The sequence below is a fragment of the Sesamum indicum genome, linkage group LG10 (assembly GCF_000512975.1).
Source record: "Sesamum indicum cultivar Zhongzhi No. 13 linkage group LG10, S_indicum_v1.0, whole genome shotgun sequence".
Classification (NCBI taxonomy): domain Eukaryota; kingdom Viridiplantae; phylum Streptophyta; class Magnoliopsida; order Lamiales; family Pedaliaceae; genus Sesamum; species Sesamum indicum.
In genome coordinates, this window is record NC_026154.1 from 15552404 (window position 1) to 15563664 (window position 11261).

General features: G+C 32.4%; 1 protein-coding gene across 1 annotated transcript; it reads right to left on the reverse strand.

Moving 5' to 3' along the window:
- On the reverse strand, positions 3362-6729 carry LOC105172705 (CBS domain-containing protein CBSX1, chloroplastic). Its single transcript, XM_011094250.2, has 8 exons — positions 6212-6729; positions 5882-5969; positions 5743-5807; positions 5571-5619; positions 5243-5298; positions 4388-4503; positions 4012-4069; positions 3362-3925 (listed from the first exon to the last, which is right to left on the reverse strand). The coding sequence occupies exons 1-8, from the start codon at positions 6434-6436 to the stop codon at positions 3857-3859; spliced, it is 726 nt and encodes a 241-aa protein (XP_011092552.1). The 5' UTR covers positions 6437-6729; the 3' UTR covers positions 3362-3856.

Sequence of the window (11261 nt, forward strand, 5' to 3'; positions counted from 1 at the left end):
TGGCCGCTGAGGGATGAGGAGGGCGGGGGCGCGACCGCGCCCTCCTCTGCAATAGCGGTGGCGGTTTCGTGATGCAGCCGCTTTCTCTTTTATATATATATAATATAATACTTAATTAATTTAAATAAACTAATATTTTATTATTAATAAATATATATATAATATAAATAATTATGATATAAAATAATATTTTGTTAATAATAAATATGTATAATATTATATATATTAATGTAAAAGAAGGACAAAAATATCAAGAAAAAATGTGCTTTCATAGCCAATTCGTAGTCAAAGTGCGTGTGGCCCAATTTCTATACGGAGAAATTATTTTAAACTTTATTTTATATCACAAGGGGGTAATTGATACTTTAATTTTTATAAGAGGTTTTTTGTACATTTCTATTATGACATAGGTTTTCCTGAATTTTTCCCAACATATATATTAATTGTATAAGAGGAGACTTGTCACCTCTAACCCTCATCTCGCTAGCGAAACATCTTTTTAGTACCATTCATGAGGCTTTGCGCTGGCATAAAATTCAACTTGAGAGCCTTTTTCATGTGCAAGAACACCCAAATCCTACCTTAATCAACAACGACCCGGAAAATAGAAATGTACAGTCCTGCAAAAAGTCACCAACCTTACTATGAATGTTATTTTCCAAATTTAAGGTATGATTCCATCTGTTAAATTCTGTCAAAATAAAAGAAGTATAATCTTTCAAGATACATAACAATCTTACTAAAGACGTTATTTCCGATTCCACACTCCACCAGAAAAGTAGTTGTTACAATTTTATTTCTTACCCATAAACTACCTGAAAAGGTAGCAACTTATAAAGGCACAACCGAAAGTAGTAAGGGTAAGAAATTCACTTTGCTACCATCAATAATTAAATTTTTGGACAGTATTATCCTTATTTTATATATATATATAATTCAAAGAATTTCTTTTTTTAACAATTTTTTATTTTAAGTTTACTTGGAATTTTCTTAAGTGAAAAAAAATATATTTTCCATTATGTATAGTAAAGTAAAATATAATTAGAGTTAAATAATTTGAATGTTATTATATTCGCAAATTCTAAATTAAGTAATGAATGAGTACAATAAATACACAAAAAAAAAATCATGAAAAGTTTTTATTAATTTAGTAATAAAATTAAGATATAAACTATAATTTTTTAGATAAAAATGAGTAATTTGTAGATTATTTTTTTCAATATATTTTCTATAGAAAATATGATAAAATATATTTATTAATTTTTTTAAAATGTTTAACTTTTGGTTATGCATTTATGTTTATCAATTTTTTAAAAAAATAGATATGAATTATTGGTTATATTATATTTGTTGTGCATCTATTATATATATATATTATTTTATACTCTATTTTCAATAAAAAAATTTCACTTATTAAAAATTTAATTAAAAAATAATTTAGTGATGAATATGTAAAATATTAAAATATATTGAATTGTTTTAGGGTATGAGGGGTATTTTGGTCAAACTAAAAGGACAAGTATTATATTTATTAATTTAAAAAAATAAATATTACATTAAAAATAATTTAGGAGGCAAAGTGTATTTTACCCAAAAGAAAAATAATGATAAGACTGAAATTGGAGTGGAAAGTGGTTCGTGGGGGAGCGTTGAGGCTTGCAAGTTCTAACAATGGGTTTATATGTCATGATGAAATGTCAATAGTGATAATTATACCGTTCTTTCTTGATACATATTTGAAGTAATTTTATATAAATTTTTTATTATTTGAAAAAATACATATAATATTTTCGAACTTGTTTTTGTTTAATAAATAAAATTTTCAATTAGTCAAAATTTAATGATATTAACAAAAAAAAATTAAACAAAAATTTATAATTACCTTGATGGATTTATTCTTGTCCTTTATCCAAGTTTACCAATTCAAAAAAAAGAAAGTTTTCGCGGGTAAATATTTACTCTTGCAATCTCTATTTCAGTCGTAGCACTTGTTCGTGACTTCTCAAAATAGATGAATTGATTTCTGGTTCATTTCGCCATCCCGACTAGTGAATCAGTAAGATTCACTTTTGGTAATACATGTGAAGAGATAATTCTAGTCACCTCTTATAAGGATAATTTGATTAAAATAAATTTATTTAATTTGTAATAAATTAATTGAGAATAAATATAAATTTTCATTCAATTTTTTGCCAATATCATAAATTTCGTGAATTTAACTATTAGAGAATTTCATTTATTAATAGAAACAAACATAGTAGGTACGGAATATAATTTCAAAAATCACATAGATTCTATGTAATTACGAAAAGGCGGTGTAATAATCGAAAAAAAAAAAAAAAAGTCCACGCCCGGTGGAAAGAGCTGTGTAGATGCCAGTAGGGTGAGGCTCCATGTCTACCCAAATTTGCTTAAATGGTGAAATTTACAAATTATGAGCAGTTGGGAGTTTAATAAATGAGCAACAACTGCAACATGTTGTGTCTCCAAAGTAAAAAGGAGTTGTTTCTTGTATTGAATTTTCTATTCTAAATTTTATTTTATAGTTTATTTTATTTAATATATAGACATCATATATGCAAAGATTATATTATCTATTTTCTTTAATAAAAGAAGTAAAGATACTATATACCATAAATGAAATAAAAAATGTAATAGGATTTAAATAAAGGAAAAACCAATTGATAATGACATCATTTCAAACAATCATTAACTCATATATACTTGAGTAATGAAGCTAGAACTGATTATGCTTGGCTCACTTGACATTGTAGCATCGTGTAACCTACTTTGATACGGCTGCACACTGTTTACTCTTAGATTTATACACTCAGACTCATAACATACCTCAATTTAAGGGTAAATTATGCGATTGATTTTCTGTACCATGAGGTTTCAGTAAGGATTAAATGACTTTTCCATTTCCTTCTCTTTGAAAGGCTTGCCTGAATAATTTTAATGGCTTTTCTATGAACAGCTATTGTGTAGTAAACACTGAACAGGACCATATATAATCTATAGAGATGGATACAATATCGTGCTGATAACAAAAAAATTATAAGGACAACCTACACATCTAAACCCATCACCACTGCAACAAAATAAAGTAATAACACAAATATTTATAATTCACATATATTAAATGGTATTTCTCCTAATATACTAGGCAGTTTTCCAGGTGGTGAAGTGCTTACCAGAACGGCAGGTGCATTTCCAGAAAAGCTAATAGATCCATGGTGCCGGCAGAATCTTCTTGGAGTTGGTGGCAGAGCTTGCAGTTTTCGCCAATGCTATTCACATCAGACAACTAAGCAGTAGTGTAATTATTTATAAAGGGCCGAACAAGTTATACTGAAAAATTTTGATAATACAAGGCATTAATTTTCTGAAAAAATCTATATGGACATTTCCCAGTTTTCCTGATTCCAGTACAGTTCACATTATAACTGCACAATAATAAGTACAATTGACTTCTTGTTTGAACATAAAATCTCTTCAAATCACACCATTATACCCACAAATTTGTTCTTACAACAGCTCTAAGGGCCACAGAAAGACAATGAAATATAGACAGTTTCCCTATTAATCTCCAATCTCAACTATACTTAGATTCTAACTACTGCCAACCAGTAAACATGAATGCAAAAATTTACAGGGCAGAAGCAGCACAAGAATGACTACTCAGTTATGGGGCATGGTCAATACCATGCCTCCACACATTGTGATTGCTTAAAAGGGACCTTGACTCTACCAAGCTGGAAATATTTTCCACCAAGTGATGCTAATAGTAGCTAGAATAGCCAGAGAATCACATGATTTTCACCCAATGCAGATAGCCAGTACTGATAAGGATCGATCACATTTCAGCATCCTGCTTTATCTGGAGAGCACCCCTAACAACGTCACCCCTTGTAATAATACCAATCTAACAAATGGGAAACAGCAAACTGTAAGATTACTTCTCCGGATAACTGCATCAGAGATGCAGAAAATGAAGTAGAATCAAATTACCAGCTTTCCTTCACCATCTACAACTGGTAAACGGCGGTACTTTGTTTGAAGCAATAACCTACATCAGAATCAACAATACTTTGAATCAAAGATTGTGGATCAATTCAAGTCCACTTTCCAACTAAAGATATTCCTTCCTTCCTAGATCCTCTTCCTACCCAAAAGTTAGAAAACAAGGAGAGATAATAGCCGACATCATGATATCAATTAACGCAATTTCTAATTGACCAAATTTTCAGTAAAGGCACTTCCCTTTTAAATAGTAGTATAATAAATATTTTTCTCCTTCGCCATTATCAGCATGCCACCTTTCTATCCTTATTCTCCCAATGAATGAATAGACTAGTACTCAGTTTGGAAGAAAAAGCTCAAATACCTCACAACATCCTCAAGATTGGTGTTCTCACGCACAACAAGGGGAGCAGGAGTCATAAGGTCACCAACAACCTTCCCATTAGTTTTGCTGAGTAGCTTCTGAATTTCATTAAATGTCTGCAACAGATATAATTTCAAAATACTGATGGAAGTAATAGAGAACACATCTAATCACTCAACTCAAAATTATCCAGGATGGCCTGACTTGATTCTCACATCATATCCAATTCAGTATATAATAAGTACATGGAGAATGAAGTTCAAAGAGCAGACACTTTGTTACTTCTATAAAAGAATATCTCGATTATGGCATCACATGCTATTAGTAAGTGATATCCAGAAGAATGATATTATCTGTCTTTTCATAAACGACTGACAAGTATATTCATGCACACATCATAGCTCTTAGAACATGTCAAGAACCAAAAAATATAGACCATTTTTTTGAGGCAAAATGAAAAAAGAGAAGCACTTCCACCATGTAATATAATATAAAATATAAAAAACACTAAATTATTTTATCCTATGCTGCAACTTCACTAAATACTTCAAAATCCATCCCATTTACACTAGAATATTACTTTCCCTTTAGAAATTAATTAGAAGTAAATGTATATCAGGGAATCGAGTACAAAAAGAAGGAAAACTATAGTCGTCGTTTTCCTTAAATATGATAAAGCAGGAGTAAAGCAGAGAACTGAAAAACATGCTTTGTTGATCTGGAGTGTCAGATAGCAATCTTATGCATTATACATCAAAAGGAAACTCATACTAAGAGGTCTCCACAAGAAAATAAAATGATTCTTATCATTCAAAGAATACATAGTTCAAACACAGAAAGAAGAGTAATACATACTTTCCAAGAGCTATCTACAACCGGAAATATACTTGTTTCCTGTTCCTGACCACCACCTAAGTTTGAGATGAGAAGATAACATAATCAGACATAACCCCTTAAGTAAGGTACTGAAATGTCAATACCAATTTACCCCGAAAAAAGCAGTGAACAGAAAAGAAAACACACAACACAATTAATGAACAATGGTTAATCTAAAATACCCACAAACAGTTTTCCTATGCTGTCCTAAACTACATGAAAACCTGACGTATCTCTGCCAATTATAATTTGTGCATAGTTTAGCAAAAACCTAAAAGATATTATAGTTTCACAACTTCAATAATACCTGAGATAGAGTCAAGTGCCAACAAATCATAGTCAGAAACAACACCGACCTGCAGCAAGATATCTTACTTGTCAAAATTTATAAAGAAAAATAGCTAATCTACAAAATACTACCAGAAAAATGCAGCTGCTCTTCAATGCAAAAGACAACCATACAGGAAATGGAACATTACCAACTTCCAATCATCATCAACCACAGGAAATCCAGTAATTCTTTTCTCAACAAGAGTCTCCAGAGCTGTGCATATATAATTCATAAGTTGCAATTAAATGGATTGAGAAATTTATAACAAACAAACATTCAGCAAATACCTTCATCAACAGTAGTTGTAGGTTTTACCACGTGCAGATGCTCTTTTGTTGTCATGAAATCACCCACGGTATAGATTCCTTCTCTTGGCTGTAAGGTAACAATATACAATTTTAGGATGGCCGGACACCACCTAAGATTTCATTTACAAAAGAGCAAAGGAAAATATCCAAGTCACACTGTCCGTATGTTCCAACTACTCTAACTCACACGTATATTCCTCCAACATCAACCACATTATATGCTCGACAATTGTTATCTTTACCAATTACACACAGAAAAAAAATATCGCAGTATTCTAAGATTTAGAGAGAGAAACACTGATTACTCACGGGAACAGAATTGGTGGTGCCGGCGGCGGCGAACGGAGCAGCATCCAGCCTTCGAAATTCAGAAAATCGACGGCGCCGCCTTCGGCCGGAGGAAGCACTACAGCTAACGGCAGGCTTCAGGCCATAGTACGTGAAGATGCAGGGTAAACTGGAGCTATTGCCGGTGGAAATTACCCCTGAACGTGGAAAAACGGCATGAAAATCGGCGAAAAGAACCGAGTCCATGGGCGCGGTGAGATGCGTGTGAAAAAAGTGAAAAGCAAGAAACGACGATTCAAGTGGAAGTGAGAGAGATATAAAAGAAAATTAAGATATTTCACGTTCCGGACGAAGTCTGTGTGTGTGTTTGAACGGTTGATTTTTGTGTGTGGAGAGTATTCTGTCACACTTTTCTTGTTAAGGAAACGCCAGCAAGGTCGGTGCTCCGTGAGATGATTAGGACGCGTTTGGTCTAACTCGGATCAATTACGTAATAATTACAACTTCCCTTTACTCTTTCTCGACGCCAATAGATGTCCATACTCTAATTACATGTAATTGATTTTGTATAATTATATTTTTTATTAAAATTTATTTCATTATATTCTTTTATTAATTTTAAATAGATATTGAATTAATAGTGGAGTGTATACTACTATACTATGTGTGTGTTTGCAAATGTTCAAAAAAACGCTTATCAATTTAATGTTGAAGATATATTAAAAAAAAGTGTAATTTTACTATGATTTATGTCTTTGAACTGCTTAATTAAGTTAATTTAAGGATAAATTACACCTATCTCCTCTGAGGTCTGGTATAATTATGAATATCACTCGTTGTTTGAAAAATTATACATACCCCCTAAAATGAAGAATAATTATGTAGCCCATAGTGAAGTGAATATTACTATTCTACGCTTATTGAAATTTTTTAAAAAATAAAAAGAGTATTTGAAAAATATAAAAAGATTAGGGTGGGTAAAATAAATATTTCATAGGAAATATTAGTTCATAAAAATATTTTAAAAAAATTTATAAAATATATAAAATTTTAATTTATAATGCAAAAGGACATTTGTTCAGATCAACATAAAATTTAAATGAAAATATAACGGAATGGGCTCGTTGTTATATGGATGTTGAAATTAAGGGAATATTTCAAACAATGAAGAGGCATTTATAGTTATATCAAATATCAGGGGAGGTAAGTGTGATTTGCCCTTAATCTAAACTAAAATACTGCAACTTCCTATTAATTTCTGTTGCTTATTAGTACAATTATAAATAATAAGTTATTTTTTCAAACACTTAAACTTCAAACTTTTTTTATTTTTTATTTTTATTTTTAAACACTCCCAACTTTTATTACTGCGTAATTTATATTTTTTTTATAATTTATTTTCAATATCGAAGTATAAGTTATTGCAAAAACTTATATATGTATGGGTGTGATGCTAAATACGAGTATTTATATTATCAATTATTTCCAAATATTTTCTAAATTTAAAATTATCAGCATTAGTGCAAAATCCTTTTAGTAAAGCATTATTTACTTCTAACCCTTCTTTTGACAAATTTTTATCCAGCTTTTGGTCGCACCAACCAAACACGCCCCAGTTTATTCCATGCAATTGGTGGGGATCGGCGACGATTTTGTGGACGTTTGGACCCGCAAAGTTATGGCGCGGTGGCTAAAACGAGTGGTTGTCGATTAACGTGCAGCTGTTGATATATTTGAAAAACAGTTGTAACATATAAAGCTGTACTCCCCCCACACTTGGAAAAAATCAAGCCGTACTCTTTTCTTTTTGTTATTGCATATTTGTAAAGTTCACGGCTTATTTTTATTTTACTTCCTACAATTTTAATTAATTTTTAAATATTTCTGAAAAAGAAAATCAATATTGTTTTTCCGAAAAAATTTCGGCCACTTTTTTGTCAAAAAATTAATATTTATCAAAAATATCCTAAAAAATAATAATATAATGCGTTCAAAAAATGCACGGGTCTAATGGATTTAGACTAAATGCATATGCGGTCTGAATGGGACCTATAAAAAAAGCATTAGCACTGCGACTCCCATATTAGTATTAGATTTGAGGTTGAATAAAGTAAAAAAGTAAACAAATATGATTGAAAATCGAGATATGGTGAATAAAATTGATGAAAAGAACAAAAACACATTATAATGTGCTTGTAGGGTCTTTAAAGAATTGTTAGAGAGTCAGAGAGGTGTACCCTTGTATTTATAGGAGGAGTACCCCTGTCTGTAGGGGGTGTATCCCACTCACGAGAATCTTGCGAGAGTTGGTTGGAATGAATAGAATAAGAGATAAATCATCCTTATCCGTAACTAAGAGTGCTTTAATAGAAATCCTCTTTATCTTGGGATACCCCTCACCTATAAGGAATCCCAGCTACTAGGGAATCCCTCCTTGCTTACGTGGGACTCCTAGGGCTGATATGGTCCGAGAGTGTTACTGACACCTAGGCCAACTGGATGACACGATGGAGTTTGGGTTGTCATGTGTGTAGATTCGAATATTTTGTCGGGCTTTAACCATGGTTCAAGCCAGGGGATATCCTGGACCTCCTCCTTTCTTCTTGGGTTATCTGGGCTTACCTAGTTAGACTATGGGCCGAGACATCCTTGGCCTCTTGGGAGCATTATGGTTGTCCTAGACATCCCAAGAGTATCATAGGCCTTTCGTTTTTTTCTTCTTTTTTGGGCTGATTGGACATCTTTGGGACAACTTATTTTTATACACATCAATAACCCCCACTCTAATAAGTGAAAATTTCGACATTTATTAGAGTAGTCATTTTCAGAGGTGAGACCCGAAGAGGGAGTTTTTTTTTTCATTTGTTTTGAATTCCTGCAAAAAAAACGTTAGTGGCATAAGCTTACTTAGAAAAAGTGACATGCATAAAAATAGATTGGCCTAAAGAGGCCTGAATGATCTAAAAATAAGAAAAAAAATTGAAAGGGCAGTAAAATTTTAAGAGGCCCAAGAGGATTTGGCAAGAGTCTTTGGCGGGTGCCCCTTAGAAAGCAGACAGGCGAGCGGCCTTAGCAGGTACCGCCTAAAAAACAGACAGGCAGGCGGCCTTGGCGGATGCCCCTCATAAAACAGATTGACAAAAGGAGGAGGTTGAAGGCATCCCCTTCCATTTGGCTCATGAAGAGATCTAAAGCTTAAGCCAAGCCCATCAATCCATGATGAAGATAATCCATTGAAAAATTATCAGGCTCAAACCAAGAGGGAAACCCAGTACACTAAGATCGGCCCAAGAAGAAGACTTGATAAGAGGCTTGCTTTCCAAGCCCAGCCTTGGGGGAAGGGAGACGCCCTAAAAAAGCTGGACTCCTTATAGAAGTAGGAGTTCTTATGTAAAAGGAGTCCTCCTCCAATCGAATACGTGTTGTTCAAGTCAAGGAGGAGATAAGATTGTGGTTTATCCCTGGATTTTCGCCTTCTTTCTTGAAAGTGCAGGTCACCCCAAAGTTCTTGTGAAGAGGGACTCATTCTCTATAAGTACAGGAAGCATCCCTTAATACAGATACCTGCAACCCTCTTCAAAAAGCTGAAAATTGTCTTGCTATTTCACTGCAACTCTCAACTCATGTTTTTGTCGTATTTTACTCACGACATTTTTATTGTTATTTTAACTTCTCATTTCAGCATCCCTCAAGAGGGACACCTTTGGTCCACGAAGAGGGACGCCTTCTTCAATCCTCTAAGAGGGACACCTTTAGTCCTCCAACAGGGACGCCTTCAATCCTCCAGTAGGGACGCCTTCCGTCCTCCAACAAGGACGCCCTCTTTACTCCTCCAATAGGGACTCCATCTTCCGTCCACCAAGAGGGACACTTTCAGTCCACTAAGATAGACATCCTCTAAAATTTGGAAAACCACTCTCTATTCTTGCTTTAACATTCGAATTTGCATTTTTAGCATGATTTCTGTCACAAAATTGCTTACTCTATCACGATTTTTTTATTATATTTTATTTCTTACGATTATTTTTCTCCTAAATTCAATACTAACTTGGGCATCGGAATACTAACGCCTTTTTTGCAGGTCCCCCTTCAGAATTGGCATTTGCTTTTGTCTAACCTCTGAACATAGTTTATATCAATTGGACCCGTACGTTTTTTGAACGCATCAAATAGATAATCTTTTTACAATAACAAAAAAAAAAAGATAAATTATTACCTAAATTTTTGAATAAAAATAATATATATGTGCACTCATGCTAGTCGAATATTAATATAGATATATAATTGATATGCACTAATTATTTTTAGTCGTATAATTTATAATGAATTGAATAATATTTTTCAATAAATATAATATCAATATCGATTTTATTTCTATTCAATTATAATATTTTATTAGTAGATAATAAAATATTTTCTCTTTTTTAAATATTAGAAAAAAAATTAAATAGTAAAAAACTTCTTTAAATTCTAAAAAGAGTGTGTATATTTGTGTGTGTGTGAGAGTGAGAGAGAGAGAGAGAGTGGATTGGTTGAGAGAGTGTGTGTAAGTGTATGAATAAAAATATTTTAGTCTTATGATATATTAATTTTATATAACTTATAAAATGTTATACAAAAAATTGAAAAAGTTAATATTTTTTATAAATAATCTATAAGATTCAAAAATATTTTTATTTTAAAATTTTATAAATTAAAAAATAAATAATTGAATAAATATTTAAAATTTAAAAGCTCTTAAATATGTTAAAAGATATTATGAAAAACTTATAAGATTAGCCAAACACCCTTGGACTCTATATGGAAAAAAAAATAAATTTAGACATTGCACTCTTGCTTTGCCGAATGTATAAACCGTTGCACGTTTGTCTACTGCAGAGTCCGGATTTAAATTTCCAGCCAATAGAGAAAAGGACGTTTATCTCTGAACACGTCACCTCTGAAATCCAATTGGGGCCCAATCCGACTGATCCGACGGAGCGCATCTCGTATCAGAGATTATCTAGGGTTTGAGTGTGCACATCTAATCCCCTATACCCCGGCCCATTATAAATAACGCCGCCCTAAAATT

Excerpts from the sequence above, each read along its gene's own strand:
- LOC105172705 (XM_011094250.2), bottom strand. The coding sequence starts at position 6,436 with ATGGACTCGGTTCTTTTCGCCGATTTTCATGCCGTTTTTCCACGTTCA. Across the intron at positions 5,970-6,211 it reads GCACCACCAATTCTGTTCCC|CCAAGAGAAGGAATCTATAC; the intron begins GTGAGTAATCAG and ends GTTACCTTACAG. Across the intron at positions 5,808-5,881 it reads TACAACTACTGTTGATGAAG|CTCTGGAGACTCTTGTTGAG; the intron begins GTATTTGCTGAA and ends ATATATGCACAG.